The 23,106-nt window shown below is 41.3% G+C and overlaps 1 protein-coding gene across 1 annotated transcript in view; it reads left to right on the top strand.

Moving 5' to 3' along the window:
- smtnl (smoothelin, like) overlaps nucleotides 1-23,055 on the top strand; it is a 27,043-nt gene extending 3,988 nt beyond the window's left edge. The window contains exons 3-10 of the mRNA XM_031877790.1: nucleotides 15,962-16,043; nucleotides 16,679-16,933; nucleotides 17,436-17,492; nucleotides 17,575-17,635; nucleotides 17,723-17,869; nucleotides 17,967-18,090; nucleotides 20,233-20,384; nucleotides 22,320-23,055. Of these exons, the coding sequence (XP_031733650.1) occupies nucleotides 15,962-16,043; nucleotides 16,679-16,933; nucleotides 17,436-17,492; nucleotides 17,575-17,635; nucleotides 17,723-17,869; nucleotides 17,967-18,090; nucleotides 20,233-20,384; nucleotides 22,320-22,446 (1,005 nt within the window). The 3' untranslated portion in view covers nucleotides 22,447-23,055. The remainder of the gene's footprint in view (nucleotides 1-15,961; nucleotides 16,044-16,678; nucleotides 16,934-17,435; nucleotides 17,493-17,574; nucleotides 17,636-17,722; nucleotides 17,870-17,966; nucleotides 18,091-20,232; nucleotides 20,385-22,319) is intronic.
- Nucleotides 23,056-23,106: the final 51 nt, after the last annotated feature.

Here is a 23,106-nt window from a genome sequence, read left to right as displayed (position 1 = left end):
GTGTGTGTGTGTGTGTGTGTGTGTGTGTGTGTGTGTGTGTGTGTGTGCTTCCCATCTGGAAGGTTTTTGAGGTCTGTAAAGAGGCAGCTGTGCGACTCTTTTCTATCCTGTAATGGTTCTGGGCAACAGGAATTAGTCAAGATTAGGATTAGGACAAAGACCAAACCTCCTCAACAATGTCTCCTCTTCCTCCTCTGTTTCTCCCTTCTCACACACACACACACACACACACGTCAGCAGACAACACCGCTGTTGCCAATCACAGTGGCCAAGGCAGCCGCCTCAATGGGCCATTGTATGGTTCTTGAGCTTTATTGGGAATACATTGAGTGAGGGATTACACAATCAACCCTCCTCTCTGACTCATTCCTCTCCTCCTCTCCATCTCTCACCCTTGTCCACCAGAGGCTGACACTTTTATTTTCAAAAATTAAAAGTGTTTTGATAAGTTTGAGTTCAGATATTGAGCTTGAAAGTCCGATCTTAATAATAGAAATAGAAAATATATTACAATAAATATGTGATAGGTGGTCATGTGTGGCTGGAGATATCTTGTGGTTGAAAGCTCTGGAAGAAGCTATTAAGTGCATCTCATGGTCAGCACCACTCTCATACTGTGAAAACAGCTGAAAAATGTCGTCTTTGTCAAGCCTAGAGAAAATAACCTCAATGATGTCACAGTGATGTCATCAGGGTTATCTCAGCTTGGACTCGGAGATGACATATTTATGAAAGAGAGGCAAAGTCCCGCCCCGTTCTGGTTGACCACCATGGGACCTTATTTCAGAAAAAAGTAAAAAGAGAGACAAATTATTATTTGATCTCATTTGAATTGTGCCACGTATGATGTTTGTTAATTTAAAAGATAATTTTGCTCATCAAGAGTCTCATTTTGTCATAAAACTAATGACATATAAGTAATTAAAAAGGCTACACCCAAAATAAATTGACAAACCTCATACATCTAATTCATGGTACAAATCAAACGGGATCATAATTTGTCTCTCGCCGTTGACTACCGTACGAATGTTTTCTGAAATAAGGTCCCATATATGCGGGACACTGAAAGGGGCGGGACTTAGCATCTCTGTAAAAAGCCTGTGGCACAAACTGAGATGTTGAGTTTGACCAATCCATTGAGCTGCATTATGGGAAATGTAGGATCCAGTGTTTTTGGAGCTTGGCACTCGAGGGACACGAGGGACGAAGAGTCAGGATAAGAGCTAAAATAAAATAATCCATTATTAGTCCCACAGCGGGGAAATATACAGGATTACAGCAGCATAGAGTATAGTGCAAACAAGAGACATAGTACCTCCGCTGCTTCGATTTTGACCCATTCTTGTTTTAATCTCTCTTGTGAGTCCTTTAGTCTTATGAAAATTGATTGCTACTTTAAGATTTTTGTTTGTGGGAAACAGTATTATACCTATAATGTTTTTCCTTAGAATTCCATAGACAAGAAATGTAGTATCAGTTACAAGCTTCACCGTATCAGAGGTTCACCGGATTAAAATAATTACTGGAACATTTCTTCATTTTTATCATTTTCTGGCACAGAAACACACACACATACCTACAAATACCTTTCCAAACCACTCGTGTACCGCTCCACTACTGCAGAGAATAACACATTCCTCTTTCTCCGCATGTTTGTGTCCATTAGCAGATGAACAGATCCGATTAGCGCGGTCAAGTCAGAGGGTTATCTACTATTTCCTATCAATGCACAGAGACTTGGGTGCACTTGATTTATGGCTCCATACATCACTTGCATCACTCGTTGTGAAAGAGGTGCTTTTTCTTGAGATGGAAAAGTTGAGTTTTGGGGCAGTTGTGGATGTGTTGTCCTCATATGGGCTCAAAGTACAGGCTGTATAGATGTCGCACGAGTTTCCACTTAAAGGTGTTACATGCAGCAATTCAACATCGGTAAATCGTTACTGTGCACGTTTCTTGAGGTTTTCCTACTGTCGTCAGTGTGGTACAAACTGAGCAGGCATTTTGGTCGGTGGTGGCTGGCATAAAAACAATCTCCGGTATAGCAGGAAGCAACAGGATTTATAGGAAATGTGGTTTTAATTTTCAGAAACATCTGTACGCATAACACCACGGCTGTGAGACAGAAGCTCCCCATTGTCTCCACCTTTGTCTCATTTTTTTAAACAATTATACCAAACTATGACAATCAAGTAGTAGCCTTAATGTGTAAGACTCAGGTCTTACACATTAAGGCTACTAATGGATGGTCTGATTCAGTCCTACAGAGGAACCAGCAAGTTAAGTGAATGGTGATATATGTGTTTGTGAGTCAACTAATCTTTATGCAACAGTTCGTATGATAATTTATGAAAAGTTACTCCTCATTTGTAGTGTTTTCCTACAAAAGTCCAGCAACACTTGTGAATTTCTGCTCGTTACGTGAATACAGTCTTTTCAAAATAAACTTCCGTCTTTACGGGACACAACTTGGTTTAGGCAACAAAACTACTTCATTAGGTTTAAAAAAAGATCGTAAAATATTGTTAGGTTCAGGAAGATTGTGAAATACTTAGTTAAGTTTAGGAAAAGATCGTGAAATACTTAGTTAAGTTTCAGAAAAGATCGTGAAATACTCAGTTTGGTTCAGGAAAAGATCGTGAAAATATTTAGTTAGGTTTTGGAAAATATTGTGTTTTTTGTTAAGTTAACTAAGAGGCATTACATGGGGCATGAACAACGGTCTCTTGGGTGAAAGGGTTTTTGTTTTGACCCATTGACCTCCACTCTCGCCCGCCCTGTGTGGGTTTTTGCGGTCGTTATATTGTCTGCTTCATGATTACGTGGATTACATACCAATTGATTTAGATGCCTACGAATTGCAGCACATTAATTCTCGTAGGCATCGCTACGAACGCTGTATGAGAACATCCTGTGAGTTGGTACAAATTCCAACAAGCTGTACTTTGCCTCCCTCCATCCCCTCCTGTGCACCCATTATCTCCATCTCCCACTAACATTACACAACTTCACCTCGATGCTATCTGTTCCTACTCAGTCAAGCGTCAGACCACTACAGCGTTAGTTTAGTCACAGTCTGAGAACAGTCTGATGGATAGATTGTACTAAAATCTACTGATCCCAGTCCAAACTGTGATTATTGGCTGCTGCTGCTGCACACGTTTACATTCACAGACCTTCCTGTAGCATTAAGTTACAGAAAAGGTGAAACTGCAATGATATGCTTGGTGCACAAACCTGTTTTGTACACTTTTAATGCAGGTTGTAAAGGCAGCGCTGCACACCTATACTTGAATATGATTGAATGTTCCTAGTCAGCTGATGAATGAGTGGTGAAACAAGAATGAAACGTATAATGTCAATCAGCTAAATCAAGCGTGACTTTAATGTTCTGCCTGAACTACCGTTACACTCCAGTCGTACCATCAGGAATGTGTTGTGTAAGAATGACTTGTGCTTCTGCAAACATTGATGGTATATAATATTGAGCTTTAGATGGAATTCTTCCAATAAATTATATACTGCAGAAACGTTTTTAATGCTTTAGTGAAGCTAGTTGTATAGTTTGAGTGGAAATGAGTCATTTAACTGCCTCATATGACTCTGGTAAATTAAAAGGAATTTGCCTTGTTTAATTTTCAAGTAACTTTATGTCTTTAAAGCTACTACGAGGAACTTTCATTTTGTTAGGATTTTCACATTCCCTGTGGACTAAAGTGGTAGTGTTTCTGAGCACCAGACTCCCTTTAGAAAACCTCTCATTTTACTGCGGCAGGGTCTGACAGTCTGCCCCTCTCAGTCCTGGTTCTCCCGTGCCTCCCTTCCCTCCAGCGGGTCCAGCAATACGTCCTGGGTCTCCAGCACCGTGGTGTAAGTGTTGGCTCTCAGAGAGGAGAAGCTCTGCTCCTGGAGGAGGAGGAGGAGGAGACGCTGCTGCTGCTGCCGGGAGCTAAGCTCTCCTCCTCCCTCCGAAGCTCCAGACTGCAGGTCCAAGGCTGCGGGTAAAGCCGGATCTGGGTCTGTCCACGGTGGACCGGTCTCTGCTGGAGTCTGAGTTGAAGGAGTTTCTGGTGAACCTGCATGATGTCATCTGGTTTCACCAGAATCCGACCCGGTGGCTCCGATGACGAGCATTAAGAATAACTCTATAGAAACAGACCATCTTCTCTCTGATGGTCTCTTTACTGATGGAGGTCTGATAGAGGATCAGGACTACACTGAGACTGGTTCAGGAACAGTTTAAAGTTCCTCACATGCAGTAACTTTAACCTTTTACAGATAGCTTAATGAGTAAGAGTGTGTTTCAGTCAGGGTTTCACTGCAGAGTAGAGATCATATGGTGTAGTGTTGTTTATCTCCATGACAAAGACATTTGACATTTACACGCTTGTCCGTGGAGACTCTCCAGGCTGAGCCAGCTCTGATAGTGTTGACATACAACTTCTGGCCCTCTGTTTGTACTCAAATCCTAGCAGCACCCACCCATCCATCCATCCATCCATCCATGCACTCTTCCCTGCCTCTCTGTGGCCCCTTCCTCACCCTTTTTACCCCTCCCCCAACCTCCTCCTCAGAGCTCGGCTACGTTTTAAGGCTGGATTCCTGGCACCAAACCCCCCCCCCAAAGTGTCTATTAATACAGCCATGCAAGAGACGGAAAACAGAGCTCCAAAACACTCAATATTTGCTAAAATTGCAAATAAAAACTTGCTTTTAAACCTGATTTATCATTTTACCAAATATCATTTCACTACACCATTGTTATTAATTTGCATGAGTGGTTTGGCAATAAAAACTCACTTATTAAGACCATTTTGAGTGCTTCTTCTGATGCTTTTAGTAAGAAGTAGAAAACAATATATATACGATATAGAAGAAAGAAACTGAAAGCAGGGCACAGTTGAAGTTAGTGTGTGTGTGTGCGTACACATGCTGGGGGTTTAACAGAGGTATGCGGCCACTCCCCTGGCTACCCCTGGCTCTCTTAATGACTTCCAGACAATAGGCCGTGTTCCCGTCATCATCTCTGTGGAAACAGGTTAATAACTGACTGGCCGGTGGGAGAGCTCGCCCCCTCGATGGAACCAGTAAGCCTGACTGGAAGTGGACTTTAGAAGTAGATTTTTTAAGGTTGGCTCTTGGGAGTACTTTACAATGTCATTTAGCTGCACTCACTTCCAGTGTTTTTTTGGGAATAATGCCCAGAAGGCACTTTAAGGAAGATTGTTTTTTAAGAGGTTGGGTGACACGGTGCGGGGGTCACGGGTGAGAGAGAAGGAGTTCCCGGGAGTTTTCAGGTTTTGTCAGACATTAAGTCTCCCACCACGGGGGAGGGTGACCCCAGGTATAACTACGACTTTGGGCATATTGGTGGGGCTCAGCAGAAGTAGGAACATGACCTAGAGTTAATTTATCTTCCTGTCAATCAGCATGAGGATGAAAATGTAAACTCTCCAGAGGTTGGATGATGACGCAGATGTTTCCACAAGATGAAACTTTGAAGGAGCCCTGCAGGGAAATGGCAGCGGCTACAATGACAGCATAAACTGAGTATTAAATAACAATATGGAAAATGGTAAATGTTTAAATGAGACACAGCTGGCAAGTTCAACAATACAAAATGTTATGTGGAAATATTTGAATGAGGATGAGAAGAAAAAAAAAGTTATCATACAGCATAAGTAGCTATACCTGTATTAAATGAATGCACTTTAATTTGTAGATATCCAACAAAATTAAATGGTGTGTAATCCATGTGATCATTGATAATGAAGAATAAAGACCGTACAAAGTCACACAAGGCGGACCTGTCTTTCACCCAGGAGACTGTTGATCAAGCCCCGTGTGTAACGAGAAATCAACATTGATTTATTCGTCACGTAGCTTCCTTAACTGAAGTCCCACTTATGTAGTTATTTTAACCCAAACCACGATCTTTTCCTTAATCTAACTAAGGGGTTTTATTTCCTAATCGTAACCAAGCTTTTCCTAAACCTAACTACGTTTTTCTGTTGCCTAAACCTAACCAAGTTGTTTCCTGTGAAGACGGAAGTTTATTTTGAAAAGACTGTATGTACTGTATGTAACAAGCATAAATTGACAAGTGTTGCTAGACTGTTGTAGGAAAACACACAAAAACACTTTTCATAAGATATATGAAACGCAGTATGAGGATATGTTGAATAACTACATGTAGTGCCGAAATGATGAATGAATGTACTATTTGTTACCAAACACACTAAACCTGCCCAACACCACAGAACTAGTGCCTCATACAAGTTAACTTTTACACACAAACACAGACAGAGGCGATCTGCCCATATTGGAAACAGACATATTGATTAACTTTAATTGACCGAATGGAGAAGATCAAAGTAAATACAAAACGGTCAATCGTGGACACATGAATCACCTGTCCAGTGTCAGCTTTTCTATAGAAATGGGAGTGAAGCAAGAGGTGATACAGACTTGTCTGTGTTAGGACCTCTCACCTACCAGAGGTCAGCAGGTTAGACTCCACCGCCTCTTCCTAACCAACTCCTCTGTCTCACTGCCAGGAACAAGATGAGTAGAGGAGGACGGGAGGAGGACAGGCAGGACAGGGGGAGTCTCTCTCTATTGTTGCCATATGTTGGAGCTAGAGGAGGGAGTACAAGAGTGAAAAATGATATTTTCCCCCACAGCTCAAAAATCTAAATAGACTTATTTGAGATTTTGCCAGGTAGTGCTGCATAAATGGTAGAACTAAAGGAAAGATCATGAAGTGTCCAAATTCTCCGGCCAGGAATTAAAAAAAAATATCAATACACTTGAGCATTGCGGTGTTCTGTTTTTTGATACAGTTTGACACCGTTTTGAATTTTTATTAATAGCCTTTATGCTAACATTACTCCGTTTGCTATGTGCACCTGGGTTAGACTTAATGCTAGCGATACTGGGTTAGCCTTTGTGCTAATGTTACTGGGTTAGTTTATGTGCTAACGTCACTGTGTTAGCCCTTTTGCTAACATCACTGGGTTAGCCCTTTTGCTAACAGTACTGGGTTAGTTTTTGTGCTAACGTCACTGGGTTAGTTTTTGTGCTAATGGTCTGTTAAATAAATAAAAGCACAACTACACTCTTGGTTTCCAGATGCAGTTAGCGGAGAATCAAGCACAACATCTTTTTTTTTAGACTGTAACCTGCATTCAGCAGCACTTTTTATGAAGAGAACCTTTCTCTGCACAGTTGCTCTCACCTGCAATGAGGATTTTTATATCCTCTCAGTTCAAAGGCTCGGCATATTTTCCACTCTCAACCCAAAGTGGTATTCCATGCGACTTTTCTAGCAGAGAAATTGCAGGCTGCTTGAATGTATTTGAAGAACAGGTGTCTTTCTTCCTCCTAGAGGATTCCTCTGATCCCTGGAGGAAATTACAGAGCAGGAGTTCCTTGTCAATAAGTGTTTCCCCTGAAAGCTGAGATGAACCCAGCTGATGTCTTTACAGTAGAACACCAGCATGCTTCTTGCTCCATATGTTACATTTGCTTTATACTGCTGCCGTGCTTCTTTTTTTTTTATCCATCCTTCATTAAAATGCCAAGTCTTTGGCTGTCAGTCTTTTATTGTAGTTGACAGTGATGAATGGCAGTTCACAAGCTTTGTGATAATTCAAAATGTGTAGCATACTGTAAGCCTGTCACCTCACTCATTCAGCTCATTGCTGTCAACGCAAAGGCTTCTTCGTGCTCATGCGGGGTCTCGATGGCAATCTTTGTGTTTTGTTTCGCAAATTAAATGAGTTCAAAAGTTAGGAACCGTTGGTGTGTCTCTATGTGTAAAATCCAGACTGAAGGTGAAATGTTCCGAAAACAAGCAAGATGGCAGCAGAACAGAATTATCATAGCATTATGGAAATGCAAAGATTTGCAACAGATTTTTAAATACAGTCTATAAATAATGACTTAAGTTCATGTTAAGAGAATAGACATCTGCTTTTTTGCACAAAGTTTGAAGTCATTTCCGCAGTGCAATCTGAAAATGCGGAAAATCTACATGCAAATTTCCGTATGACAAACCGGATATTAAAAGTAAAAAATGTTTGGTGTACCTTCGTACAGAGCCAGGTGAGCTGTTTCCCCCTGTTGTTTAGACCAAGCTAACTAGCTAGCAGTTGGCTGTTATATTACTCATGTTTCGTGAATGGGGCTCAATGAGTTTACTCCTAAACATCACCTGTGTCCACTCCACACAACAAAACCTATCAAGACAGAGAATGTCCAATGGGCTTACGTTAACTACACAATACATAAACTAATTTGACCCCAAATTTGATGCTAACGCTAGCTCTTGTGGCTATCCCCATTCCTTGACCAACATATAATTTATGGGCGATCTCAAGCCATATATTGTCTTTTATTCAGTTTTGAGGTAGATTGTTGTAGTTGTCGCAGTGTTTTTCGTACAATATTGATAAGACGTTCCCCCGTTTGGCAGCAAGCTAGCTATGTCCAAAGATGCTGAACCATCTCCCGTCAAACATATATTTCCTCAGGCAGAAATCCACTATAGTCCACGTACAAGCATTCATAAGTAGGCCTACCCACAAAATATATTTTTTTAAAGATTTGCTAATTTCGCTAACAGAACTCCGTGCTTGGTGCTTTCAGTTCAGAAGAATGATACCACTCTTTCCAAATAAATACAGGTGTGTTCTTTACTTTTATCTGAGGAAGACCACCTGCGGTTGAAACATATCCATCCAACCAACAAAATAAAATAAAAGTAGTTTTTCTTTTTTTTTTTTTACCATGACTAGTTGAGCGTTAATGCAGTTGCAAAGACGCACACCGTAAGCTCAAATATTTTAGTATAGTAAGATATTATATATTATTAATGTGAGTGAAAGCTGCAGTAAAAACTTGATAAACACCATGTATTTAAAGCTGAGAGTTGGCACTTTAATCTCATAGTGTTTCACTCCAAATTCAACATGCAGTACAAAGCCAACACAACAGTGTGTGTGACCGTTCTGATACTGTGTGTTTCCCAGCAGTCTAAAGTGTACCCTTGTCAAATTTTCACCCTCCAGCAGCCGAGTTGTCCCGTCCACACCTCACCTCCCACCCCTGCAAAGTCTTTATTAAAGTGTCAGTGATGAAGACGCCTCTGACAGCTTAACAATATCCTCTGCCTAAACACAGGACGCTCACCCAGCAGCACCCTCATACCTCCTCCTGTTTGAATAGACGGGTTTCTCCGGGCACGTTGTCCCAAAGCAAACATCTAATGTTGTGGCTAACATCCACTGAGTTAACACTGTAAGAAAAGTGGGGATCTTTAGTTTTAGTATGGAAACTCTCACTTATAGAATTCAGGCTACAATACATTATAATGTATCAGGACAAAATGTGAGGCAACATCTATAATTATTAAACATAAATGTCGCCATTTGATTTGTTGTACTTACGTTAGCTTGAAGCTAACTGTTGGCAGAGTACAACCAAACTCAATAATACATTACCAATACAAGTTGGCAGCCACATTTCACATTTTTTTGTGTTTTACTCCTCATGGAAAGTTAGCTACAGCTGGTTAGGGCACATTTTTTGTTAATTTTTCCTGTTTGGTGAGGGTCATTTCTTGCCAGTGGACATATTGCCAGAATTTGATTTTGGCAAATAAGACATAACGCATAAAGTACACATAAAGTACAGGGTGAGATACCCAGTAAAGATAGCAAAAACATAGCAAAGTATAATCAAACTCTTTCTTCTCCTTCCTCAGCTGCCTCTTCATCATCTTCTTCCTCCTCTTGTCCCTGCTCTAATGCCTCTCCACATTCCTGCTCTGTCTCACTCGTTTTGTCCAAACATTTTCCCCACTCATGATGCAATGACGCACTCTCAGGGAGTAAGGGATTTGTTGTTCCCTGAGGAAAGCAACGGGGAGCTTTCGTCTGCTTACACTTCTGTCACCCCGGTATGAGTCTGTTATGAATCGGATTGTTTATAGGCCTACGTTACCGGTACATTCATGGGCAGCTCCTCTTCCATGTCATGCAGTAAGAGGGTGACTAAACAACTGGTCAATCAGCTTTATCTGATTTACTTTATTGAAGTCAGGGACAAATTGGGATGAAGTTAAATGTAAATACACACTCCTGTATGTCCAACCAGTGTCCCCCACACAGTTCACAGGTCAAGACAGTCTATTTTAGTGTCATCTTCGTATGATGGTTTCTACTTTTAGAAACTTATCGGTAGGCAGCAACACTCTAATAAACGTGTCTGCCAATAAAGAGAAACGTGACTTGTAGTGTACTGAGTGATAACAGTTAATGAATCTGATGGGTTGATGTGATGATATCTTTAAATTTGATTCCTAATATACAAGGATACTCTGACCCTTGGTGTGTCATTTTTAGGGACTATCATGGGGAAAAAAATACTACTGATCACATTTTTAAGTGTCCTATCTAGCAAGCATTTCTGTGTCCAAATCCATTAACAACCCACAAGTAAAGCTATGAATGAGGCTGTATGACAAAACAGGGCTAAATGCTAACTAACATGCTCACAACAACAATGATAACACACAAATATGTTTTTTACCTACATCTGCACCTATAGAGTTAGCATGCTAACGTTTGTTACCTTTAACTTAAGTACATTACTCCGAGTCTTCCTGCCTAAGCTCATTGTGTGCTGTTGCTTTTGTCCTGATAATGCACAAATTAAAAAAATGTAAGTATAAAAATTGGTCTCCAATATTTTGTCAAGGAAAATAAAGAGACATTTTGGTTAAAAAAAAAGAAGTAAAAAAGCATTTTTAAACTACATTTTAGTCATGTCTTTCTTTTTATATACTCACAGTTGGTGTTTGATGACGTCTCGTCATTGTTTCTTCTCGTCATGGAAAAAATGGTTGTTGACGAACACATTCAGTCATAGTTTTCAATCACGAACTTAATACTGACACAAAGTAAAACTTAGACGGATGGGAATGGCATTAGTTAATATGGGAATATGAACGTCTCAATCAAATTTCATTGCGATTCATCCAAAGTTTGTCAAGATATCTCACTCCCACCTTGCTATTCCTGAAGCCACGCTGCTAGCATGCTCGCCATTCAGCTTGTCTGGGAAATCCTCTTCATGCCTGGGTCAAAAGGTCATGGAGCAAACAATACATTTCACTTTGAGTGTCTTCGGGTCACCAAAGAAGCTGGAATTGACACGTGATATTCCCTTTATGTTTTTTGTCTAAACTATGCTAAAGCTACGGCTACATAGACGTTGTGTAACCTGGAAAATTTGAAACATTGGCCTAGTTGTGTAAGAGTGCACAATTTCAGTCACTATGGAGCAGCTGTAAAGTGTCTTTACACAGGTTTTCATAGCTGGTGAGGACTTATATATCCACACCTACCCAATGTATAAATATTTGCTGTGTAGCAGCTGCTAGCGGCAGTATTGACCTCTGTGAGATCATTACACTTGAGCGCTTCCCGGCTACGATATAACACCATAGATAGCTCGTGTTCTGTATCAGTTGGTCCTGTTCTTATTGAGTAAGAAAAAGGGAGAAATTATGTTTTTATTATTCCGTTCATCTCACGACAAAATGGTCTTAAAGTCACACATTTAGCGAATAAACTAACAGGAAGACAGTGGATAGAACTATAAAGCATGGATGTAGAAATGCAAAAGTATCAACAGTATGTCTTGCTGATATTTAATGAAAGGTGATCATCCTCAAAACAATCAATCAGTCCATCGGGTGCAGAGTAAATCCGACAGATATCAGTTGGTGTTTGTGTCCTCAGGTTTCTGGTCAGTACTGTGCCATGTTAAAGTGTTAAGTGCCAGTGTGTTCTGCCAGCAAAAAAAAAAGACCCAGAGATACCAGAGAGTTTACAGGAACCTCAGCAGCTCCGCTATCATGTTTCTCTCCGCCCCCAGGTCCCTCCCTCCGACCCACTGTGGACCTCTGATGATCTGAGCAATTGAGCCGGGAAAGCTCCCCCCTCCCCAAAGCCAGACATTCTGCAATTTGTCTCCCTCCTCCTGCTGGATAGCCAGCTGTTTCCACCCTCGCTACCACGTCCCTCTGCCTCATTTCCCATCATGCAATATGCAAATGCTCTCCTGTGCCTTCCTCACCTTTTCATGCATAAAGTCTTCACCAGGCGGCAACCTCCAGTTCTGCTGATTGAAGCCACTGCGGAAGTGTCTTAAAACTTGCATTCTCTCTACTGGCCATCAGGGGGCGACTCCTCTGGTTGTATAGAAGTCTATGAGAAAATGACTCTACTTCTCTCTTGATTTATTACCTCAGTAAACATTGTAAACATGAGTTTATGGTCTCAATCTCTAGTTTCAAGTCTTCTTCAATACAGCATGATGTTCATTTAGTACATGATGGTCCATTTAGAGTCAAACAGACCATAAAGCAGGGTATCATTTAGGGTGGGGCTACTGTGATTGACAGGTCTTGCGTCACTCCTCCGCATTCCAAATATGGTCACCTCCGTTCATTGGTTAGCGGAAAAGCCAACATGGCACCGATCGTATTCCAAGATGACGATGCCAAAATCGCCAAAATGTTTGTCAATTTAAAAGATAATTTGACACATCAAGAAAGTCAGATTTTGTCATAAAACTGTTGCAGTATAAGAAAGTGAAAATACATAATTAAAAAGACTACACAACCAAAAGTGTTGTAAGTGTCGTCTCTCTTTGAAGCTACGATGCTTGTGAGTTTCGTACCAGGATGTTCTCACACCAACAACAGGTCTATCTCGTTCTTTCTCTTCCCGGCTCATAAAAAGAGTCGTTGGATTAAACACATCATGTAAGATAACGGTACATTTGAGCATGGAACGTAGCTAAGTTAGCTAGCAAGCCAAGCTAACTGCCATGTTGTTGTCGGTGATGTAAATTGTGTGAGACGAGAGATTTAGTTCACCGAGCGGTTTCACATCAAACTAAATAAAACTATGACAAAATGAGACTTTCTTAAATTGCAAAATTATCTTTAAAATTTACAAACATAAAATGTGTAATTCATAATTCAAATGGGACATAAATTATTTCTTTCTTGCCATTGACTACCATGCATATTTTTTGACAACACACACACTCCGTGCCTTGTTTTAACACACACCACCAGCATTCCTATATGGTGAGCTCAGACAAACACACATTTACTGCCTGTCATTTCCTCGAGTGAGCACAGTGTGTAATCTCACAGAAGAACAGCATATTGTTCTGGATGTGTGTGTGTGAGACAGGAGGGCATACAGTGGTGGTTTTAGGTTTCTGCCTCTCTAGAGACTTTATCTTTCGGCTGCCAAAAAAAAGAGTTCCTTTCTTTAATTCCTAAACAGGTTGATTCACGCACATTATTTTATTTTTTTTAATTTATTATACTATATTGATCCCGGAAGGGGAAATTTGTCTCTGCATTTGACCCATCCCTGTATATAGGGAGCAGTGGGCTGCCAATGACAGGTGCCCGGGGAGCCATTAGGGGTTTAGTGTCTTGCTCAGGGACACTTCGACACATGACACATCAGGGATTAGGGATCGAACCGTTGACCCTGCGGTTACCAGACAACCCTCTTAACCCAGTGAGCCACGGACAACCTGTAGCGGTATCTCGCCACGCAGATAGTTTTCATATGTAGAGGTTTTGAGATATCCGTCTCTGACATGTCGTGCCTCCAACCAAAAACAATGGAGGTAAATGGAAATAATTCCATACCCGAAATGTTATGATCCACCAAAATTAAGCCCAATACGAGATGAATAAATTCCCTTTTTTTGTTCTATTCTCCACCATCTTGACTGTCAGGGAGTCGGGAGGGGATAATTCACCCTTTGCTAAGTCCCGCCCCTCAGACGCAGACTGTCCAATCATAGCGTAGCATCAGCCAGCTCCAAACCAGGGCCTGACAACTATCTCTGCTCCATAGACTCTCATGCAATGGTTTCAGATGCTCTTGCATTTCAAGCTAACCATGGTTAAACATTGTGTTATAGTGAGATACTCCTCAATCCCTTCATGTTGTGGTTTTTCTGACAGCAGAGAAAAGCTGACCAGATGCTGCTTCTCTGCTTCCAAACACACTGACGTTATCTAAACACAGAACTGATGCATCAGTGGTGAAATAATGTTCTCAGTCAAACAAGAAAATCAGCCTCGTCTGTTTAATTCCGCTGTGACAGCCAAGTTTGAAACACAACCAGCTGTTCAGGGGTGTTTGTTTGCCAAAGAACTGAGGACATTCATCCAACATGGCTGCCCGAGGGGTTCGGAACGTCTCTCCGAAAGTCTCTTTCAGGGTCGGCTAGAGATAATAAATAAATATGTGGTTCGATGCTGACCTTGTGAAAACGTGCACAGCTATCAGCGCTGCACTGTTGACCTGTGCCAAAGAGGGCCCGACTATCACCGCACTAAGCTCCGTCTATCGGTCCGACAGGGCCACATGGAAAAATGACAGCTTGACCCAGAACCTATGTGGGTCAGCGGCACCACGTGGTTAAGAGCTCGAGATAGAAGTGTCAGCTCAGGACGGTGATTAGCTGTTTGAAAAGAGACGGGAAATAGACGTTGAGATGTGAACCCTAGATCCTGATGTTAGACATTAAAGAACTTGATCGCAATCACAGCGGTAGATTTTGGCAGCTCTCCCGACGGTGACAGCGGCGCCTGATCTAAAACAAAAGACTTCTCAAGTCTTATCAGTGTGAGGAGAGGCAGACACACTGAACAGAACAGCCTTGCACGACCCTCAACAATCAGCTCGGTTTATCTGGACACTTTGAAGTGTGCCGAGTCGTGTCGTGGCTTTGTCGTAGTTGTTGGTTCGTTTTGTTTTGTCTGAAGTCGTTTCAAAAAAGCCCACATGTTGGAGGAAAAAGTCCAAAAACCTGAAAAGAGTAAAAATGGTTCAGCAATGACTTAATGAGCAGCGGACATCTGGGTTTCTTTTTTGGGAACTTGATGGCACGACTCAAACATATTGGTTTATGAACGACTCATGCAAGATTAAAGGGGAAAACAACAAATAGAACTGTGGGCAATAAATCAATACAACTGATTAATACCACATTTATGACGCGGCTTTGAAAGCTCATTTTATCAAAACGCTACACAAGATTCACACAACGACACACACACAAGTAGCAGAACACGTCAGACATTTTGCTAAATGAAACACTTCAAAACTATACAATAGTTTATAAAAACCAAATTGTGTCACAGTTTGGCACACAGACGGTTCAAACTATCTCTTTCTCTTTGAACCGGTTACACAATGCTGTGTTCAATCTATAATACTTTCAACATTTTTACTTTTCTTGTTTTATTTTTTCATTTAAATTTGTATCCGTTTAAACATATTAACATTATACATAGATACAAAAATAAGGTTTGTCAGACAGTAAAATTAAAGAAAACAGCAGAAAAATAATAATAAAAACAATTTAAGAATTTAAGACCATACATTCACTTAAAGGCAGCTCATTTTTACTTTTCGAATGATAGTCTGGGTTTGATTTTTCAGCGATATTATTATTATTATTATTATTATTATTATTATTATTAGAGGGAAGTACGTGAATAAATTGACCAAACGCAACAAACAAGACCAACTGCTGATGCACACTGATGGAGATATTTGTTTCTCTCCACATTGTAAAATCAATCAATACATCAATCCAATTCCAAAGTTTACATTCAGAACAGAACATATTCTAAATAGAATACAAGCACGGCAAAAACATTCGTGGAGACAAATAAAGGAAAACATGAATTGCAGTTTTTCTCAATTGCTAATTCATGATTTTTTAAAACAAGCCTCTCGCTGCTCTGATGGCCTCCATTGTTGTCAGTGAAGGTCAAATCTGACTTCACGCACCTTTAAAAAGCAATGAAAGGCAATAATGTTCACTATGATTCCATGTGTTTCAGAGTATTGAGCGAGAGGAGCCTATAGAGGTGGACCCTGCCCCGACATATGCTGGCCTGGAGAACGGACACGCTGCTATCACAGGTAACCTGCTGCTGTTTAAAGTCTTGGTAATTCTAATACCTCGCTAAGTGGTTTTGCTTTCCTTTTATAGCGGAACATCTTCCTGAAAAAGAAGTTGTTCCGAGCGACACGAAAGAAATGAACAATTTGTGTCGCTCGGCACGAAACCAATAGATTGCATTTCATGACTATTTTATGGACTGCCGTGAGACTGTGTTGCTTTACTTTACAAAGTTGATATAGCAGGTTGCTTATTTATCACATCCAGAAGATAAGGAGCTACATAAGCATTCATTTTGAAATTGTGTTTTTGTCCAACTGCTAGTCCAATATTCAGTCCCCTTTTAGCTCTGTTTTGGTCTCCACCGCTCCACTTTGTTCACCAACTAGTCGCTAACTTTGTCAGTCTGCCATTTGGTGATGGGCAGGTACTAATTTTTCTGTTTTTTTATTGAAATCGGCTGTTTTTTTGGGCTGGACACCCAAAACAATGAGCTAAAAAAGGATAAAACGCAGAAACTGTAGAGTCTGGTGATTATTCTCTGTGGGTTTGTTAGTATGAGCGACCCATTTTACAATACACACAGTCATTAAAGCCATTGTTTGCATAAAACATATCATCATTATGATTATTTTACATCTTATTATCCAACCAGAACACTCGGAGTTGGTACACGGAAAGATCTCTCCACCCATTGACTTCCCCCACGAGCACACAGCCCCCGTCGCCATGAGGATGCCCCACCTCCCCATCACCGCTACAACCAAGACGGCAGAAATGAAGGGCCCTGACTCTCCCAGCAGCCCCGGTAGTTCTCGTTCCTCCCCGGTCTCTGAGGCCTCACCTGCCGGCCAATCAGGTGCTAGCACCAACGAGACCCAACCAATTGAGGAGTTTCCAATTCAGCCAGGTGATTGATTTTTCTTAACTCAACCTCAATTTGTTAAGACAACTTTCTGTTTGTATTATGAAGTTATTAAGAAGCTGCGTTCATGGTGTGGTGAGAGTGAAAGCCTCTTATAAGAGAATACTATTTGCCTTAGTTTGCAGTTCATGAGTAAGGCTTTGTGGGGGTTTTAAGGGTGTATGTCCAACTTCAGACCTGCAATAAAATGCAATCAATACATAAGTCATTTTCAGGATTCATTTGCTAGATTTTCCCAAAGCAGCAACCTCCGGTGCTGGTAAATCATGTTAAAATGTCCAACTTTACAGCATAGATAAACATGTTTACAGGCTGGTACAAAAAAACGGTTTTGGTCTCTAATATCCCCAATCATGACAACTGTACGGGGGTAGATTGTTATTTAAGTCCCCCGTTTAAATTATATTAAGGCTTAAAGTTGAGTGACCCACTTTGCAGCATTATATACTCACAACAATTCTATTTCCTTTTTCTTTATTGCTGTTAGTATCTTCTACGTGGACTCCTACACCTATCAGAGCCCTGGGATCCCCCCGCCTTCAAGGTGAGCCGTGCTTTCAGAGACGCATCCTGTTTGAGACTACGATGTCATGGACATGATTTAATGACTGTTTGTTATTTTGCAGAGAAAGTGAACTCGGCCCCGGCTAAGTCTGTGACCTACTCGGGGCTTTTGCAGCATGACAGGTGATTGGAAGGTGACTCGTGAAATCTTTTTTTCAGATAGGGTCAGAACCAATATTTTACCCTTTCTGTTGCTCCCCGTCCCTGCAGAGACGTTGACGTAAGCAGCGACAGGTCCTTCGGGCAGGGAGTGGAGAGGAGGCGGGAGCTGGTGAGGTCGCAGACTCTGCCGCGCAACATCGGCGCTCAGGCCCGCCGATCCATCTTCGAGAGACTGGACTCTGAAGCCAGCAACAGGTAAATGCATCGTCATGCTACGGTTACGGTGGATAGTTTCCCCTGAATATTTAAACCCTCTCATGCATCCTCGCCTGTGCTTTCTGCTCATTTACAGTCGCCCCAAACCGGTGGACTCCAAACCCACACTGAAGCGGTCTCAGAGTTTTGGGGTGTCCAGCGCCAGCAGCATCAAACAGATCCTTCTCGAGTGGTGCCGCTCCAAGACCATCGGCTACCAGGTAAATTACCAACTGCACACTTTTCGCAGACGCAATTCCTGCCCGGCAATGTTATCCAATGTGTTTCAGCCTGTTTGGAGCCATATTTTCTAACATTTGGTCCATTTGTTCTAAGCTGAAGCTTATAAAGATGATGCATGTTCAGCTTCAAATTGCACAAACATTACATCACTGCTGATTATTTTCCAGAGCAGATCATAGCTCATTTTCTAGTTAAATCTTTTTCCTACCTCCGAGACAGTCGATTACATCAGTTTATTTCACTACAGCGTGAAAATTAACTGGCAAAGACTTGCTTGGAATAGGTCATTGTCAAAATCACGTTATTGTTGCACATTTATGTCGTGGAAACTGATTTTGTTGCATGTCCTGAGGGGGAAGTTTAGAATGTCTGATCTTTACAGCAGCAACGTAAAGTCAAGAAGCTAATAAACTCACGTTATCCTTTCCAAGATGTCCTCCAGCTGGTAGTTATTTAGGTTTAACTTCTCTCGCAACAAAACTTGGGAATGAGATGTTCCTCAAACTTGTGTTACAGATAACAGAATTTCCAAACAGCACATAAACACACCACATCAGCTGGCGTTTGAAATTCCAGCCAGGCTTTTAACTTTACTATCATGATATAATAATGTAATGTTAAATAGCCAGATGTTGAAAGATATTAATGATGGATTGCCTATGTTGACCAAAACTTGGTATGTGAATTTTCAGAGTACACAGGAATGATTTCCTGTTTCGATAGATGAGAAGAGGAAGCTGGAGCTGGCGCAGGTTTAGCCTAGCTTAGCATAACAACTGGACGCAGAGGGAAACAACTAGCCTGGCTCTCTTCAAAGTTTAAAAATATGATAATAAATCATAAACTTCTTTGATGTATTTCTTTGTCTCAGCAACACCCTGTCGCCAGATCTGGCTACTAATGCACTGGTTAACTATATTTCGTAAGGCTAAATATGTCTATTAGCTGTGTAAATAATATCTAATGTTAACAAAAGGAAATATGAATACATTATGCTTATATAACCCAATCTGCTTTCATCCATCCACACGACGTTCACACTATGCAAACACTTGAGACAGGAAGTGGATACCATCTTTGTTACAACTTGATCATTTCACTACCTTCAACGCATACAAATCTGTGTCATAAAAAATATAACGTATTAGCTTGTTTTATTTTTGTTTTTACAGTTCTACGTACAGTTTAAATCAAAAGATACATATCATTTAGCGAGCGTCAGATTTGTTGGTTAGCACATTTGGAGACAGCCAGGCTAGCTGTTTGCTTCAGGTCCTTATGCTAAGCTAGGCTAATTGCCTCTCGGCTCCAGGTTTTTTCTTACTGGTAAGACAAGAAAGAAATAAGTGTGTTTCCCATAATGTTGAGCACATTATTATATATTACAGCCAAGGTGGGAAACATTCAGAAAGATTTAAGCTAGCCAGCATTAATACAATATTTACACAATTTGTCATAAATTGTCCCAACGTGTAAAATCTCCAGTATGGGATGAGAAATATAAGTAATCTGTTTTAAATTAGCCCAACTCCTGTCTGTTTTTTCACTTAACCCTGTCAGCGCACACTGCCATGCTAATATGCTAATTATCCGCCTCTCAACTGTAGAGGTGTATGGAGGTGAGGGTCCCTGTGATTATAGGGGTGCTTGTTTGTTTTGAGGGGTTGAGGTAGTTTGAGTCACGGTTGAGAACGCCGTCACACTCCGGTACCATTTTATTCCCTCACAGCAGCCTTTTTCTGTGCCAGCAGCTCCATGTGGCTTCAGTTATAGCCGAGCCGGGCAAAGCCAAGACTCTTATTAACTGGGAGCAAACGCTCACACACAGAGGGAGAAGGATGTCCATCCGATGACTTAACATGTTGCATTTCATTCAAATGAAACTCCAGACCTATAAAGCATTGTAATGACATGATTTCAAAGGCACAAAGCAGGAGAAGGAATGTCTGTTTTATGCATCAGAATAAAGGGCGAGGCAGTGAACGGGTAGAAGTCCCTATGACGTTTGACGAGCCGTGTTCTTTTTACCTTCCGTCAATCTTTCAGCACACGAAGGTTCTGAGATGACACAGAAAGTTCGTCGTCATCGTCACTGAATCTTCTCTGTTTTCTCTCTTCAGAACATTGAACTCCAGAACTTCTCGTCCAGCTGGAGCGACGGGATGGCTTTCTGCGCTCTGGTGCACTCCTTCTTCCCCACCGAGTTCGACTACAACTGTCTGTCGCCCGCCGACCGCAAACACAACTTTGAGCTGGCCTTTGGTACCGCAGAGTGAGTGACGGCAAAATCAGAATACAAAGAAGTGTTTCTGATGTGATGCAGTTTAACTTCCAGTTCTGAAGGGTGACGCCAATGCTTCATGTCTCATGTCCTGCATTCTCTCTAGTGTCCATCAGGGGGCGACTCCTCTGGTTGTATAGAAGTCTATGAGAAAATGACTCTACTTCTCTCTTGATTTATTACCTCAGTAAACATTGTAAACATGAGTTTATGGTCTCAATCTCTAGTTTCAAGTCTTCTTCAATACAGCATGATGTTCATTTAGTACATTATGGTCCATTTAGAGTCAAACAGACCATAAAGCAGGGGATGCTTTAGGGCGGGGCTACACAGTGATTGACAGATCTCTACCAGAGACGTATACAGCGTCTCTACGTCACTCTTCCTCAGTCCAGATATGGTCACTTCCTGTTCACTGGCTGCAAAAAGCCAAGATGGCCGAAATGCCGAACTCAAGACTTTATACGTCCACTTCTTAAATACAGTCTATGGTATTACTGTATAAAAGTGTTTTACCATAGAAGGAAATGCTGTTTTGACGTGATTAACATGAAAATATCACAGAGAAATTCAGGAATAGAACGTATTGCTTATCAGAGTTGTATTGGCACTAATCTGCTCTTCATTTTCACCTTTTGTTTGTGTTGTTTTCCGTTAAATGTTATCTATCTTTGCTGTACAAATACGAGGTGCTGTCTTGGAGCGATGGGGGAGCTAAGCTTATCCGTACTGCAGACATGAGCGATCAATATTCTCATCTCACTCTCGGAAACAAAACAAATGAACTATTCCTTCAAAGCCGCAACGTAACCTGAACTTCCAGCAGTTTAACTGAACGGTCTCATCCTGCAGCAGCAGCAACACTTTGTTTGTGATCAGAGAGTCCATTGTGGTTTTATGGTTTTCTGATTTTTTTTTTTTTTTGCTGAATCAGCCTTAAAGTATTTATTGACTTCAAACTGCGTCAACAATGCAGGTCTTAACTTTACTGTGGCTGGATGTCTCTTATGTGATTTCTTTGGTGCTTTTTGTTTTACAGCCTTCTACAAAGTCATTATTTAAACGGCAGAACACACATTTTAATTGGTGATTATCCTGCGTGTGTTACCTCTGATCCACCATGCTTTTTTTCTTGTTGATTCGGCTTCTTGTTTCCGCAGACAGACACAGGCTGCTGCTACAGATCAGACATTACACAGGCCATGCACACACTGTACCTCCGGGCCTAAACACCACCGCTCCATTTAACAATGTGTTATTCTACGGCCGATAACGCTGCTGCTGCAGAATTAAGCTGATTTGACTGGAAACCCCCCCCCCCCCCCACTATTCTCCTGGTGGCCGGATCAATCCTTCATATATACGCTCACAGCTTTACATTTGACCTCTTAAAGAGATCACAGAGCGGAGACTTAAAGGACAATAAACGTGGACGAATGATTACACGAATAGCGTCGTTCTTTAACGCCTTTAAAAACATGTTTGTTAAAGGAAAAGTCTGCGCTTTCATCGAGACTATCCAAGATATTAGATGCAGAATACGGCTTAGACTGATTTATGAAGTGGCTGTTTCACCTCTCACTTCATGTCGAGCTGATTAGTTAAGAATTATTATTAATTACAAAATGAATCGGCACACGTTTTACATAATCGGCTAATTATTAAAGTAATTTTTCGAAGCAGAATTACCAAACATTTTGCGGTTCCAGCTCCTCAAATGTGAGGATTTGCTTATTTTTTTCTGGTCTGTATGATGAATTGAATATCTTAAGCATTTTGGACAGTTGATTTTAGGATTTTAGGGCTGCTGAGCTTTAGGTAATCGTGATTTTTCCACCATTTCCTTGACTGATCAATACGCCAAAGAAACCGTAAAACGATTAAAATCCTCGCAGCATTAAAGGCCTCCTGTGTCTGTGTCTGCAGGGTGAAGGCCGGCTGCGACCGGCTGATCGAGGTGGAGGACATGATGATCATGGGCCGTAAACCGGACCCCATGTGCGTCTTCACCTACGTCCAGTCCCTCTACAACCACCTGCGCAAGTTTGAGTGAAGCTCAACAAGAAAGAAAAGGCGGAGCATCTAACGTCCTGCTGCTGTTCTGCTTTTAGACTCGACAGATTTTCAACCTCTTCCTCATTTCTTTGAATCAGACTTTAAAGCAGATTGGAGCTCTAGAAGTGGCGGCTTTGTAAAAGCCTACACTGCCCCCTGGTGGTGGTGAACGTGCCTCGACATGCTGCAGGGGAAGTGCTCACAGCTCAGTGGACATGGACTCAATAACACTGTTTGCTGGTGATGTGAGCTGTAATGAAGATGAGTTCACACACAAACGTCACGGGTTGGTTTGTCAACACTAGTTGTTTTTCTGTGTGTAGTTGAGATAAGAGTGCAACAGTTGCTGTGTTGTATACATCTTTATTAGCACCGCACGCGTTTGAAAGTGCGTATTAATCTTTAATATTTGCACCAGAGGAGAGGAAGTGTGTTTCACAAACGTATAACTGAACGGTTTGTGTTGAAGCATAGCGCACGGTGAAAATATCGGATTAAATATGTGATGTGTGTTGCTGACTGGTATTTACATCCACATATGCTGTGATATTGAGACGATGAGTTGAGAGATATGGAAAATGAAATCAATAAATTGTACACTTTGACACCTAAATGTGGACATTGTGTTCCTTAATGAGCATCTAAGAGATTTCTGCAT

The sequence above is a fragment of the Anarrhichthys ocellatus genome, unplaced genomic scaffold (assembly GCF_004355925.1).
Source record: "Anarrhichthys ocellatus isolate YVR2014 unplaced genomic scaffold, GSC_Weel_1.0 scaffold149, whole genome shotgun sequence".
Classification (NCBI taxonomy): domain Eukaryota; kingdom Metazoa; phylum Chordata; class Actinopteri; order Perciformes; family Anarhichadidae; genus Anarrhichthys; species Anarrhichthys ocellatus.
The sequence above is the reverse complement of the archived record's forward strand: the minus strand, read 5'-3'. Positions and strand labels throughout refer to the sequence as shown.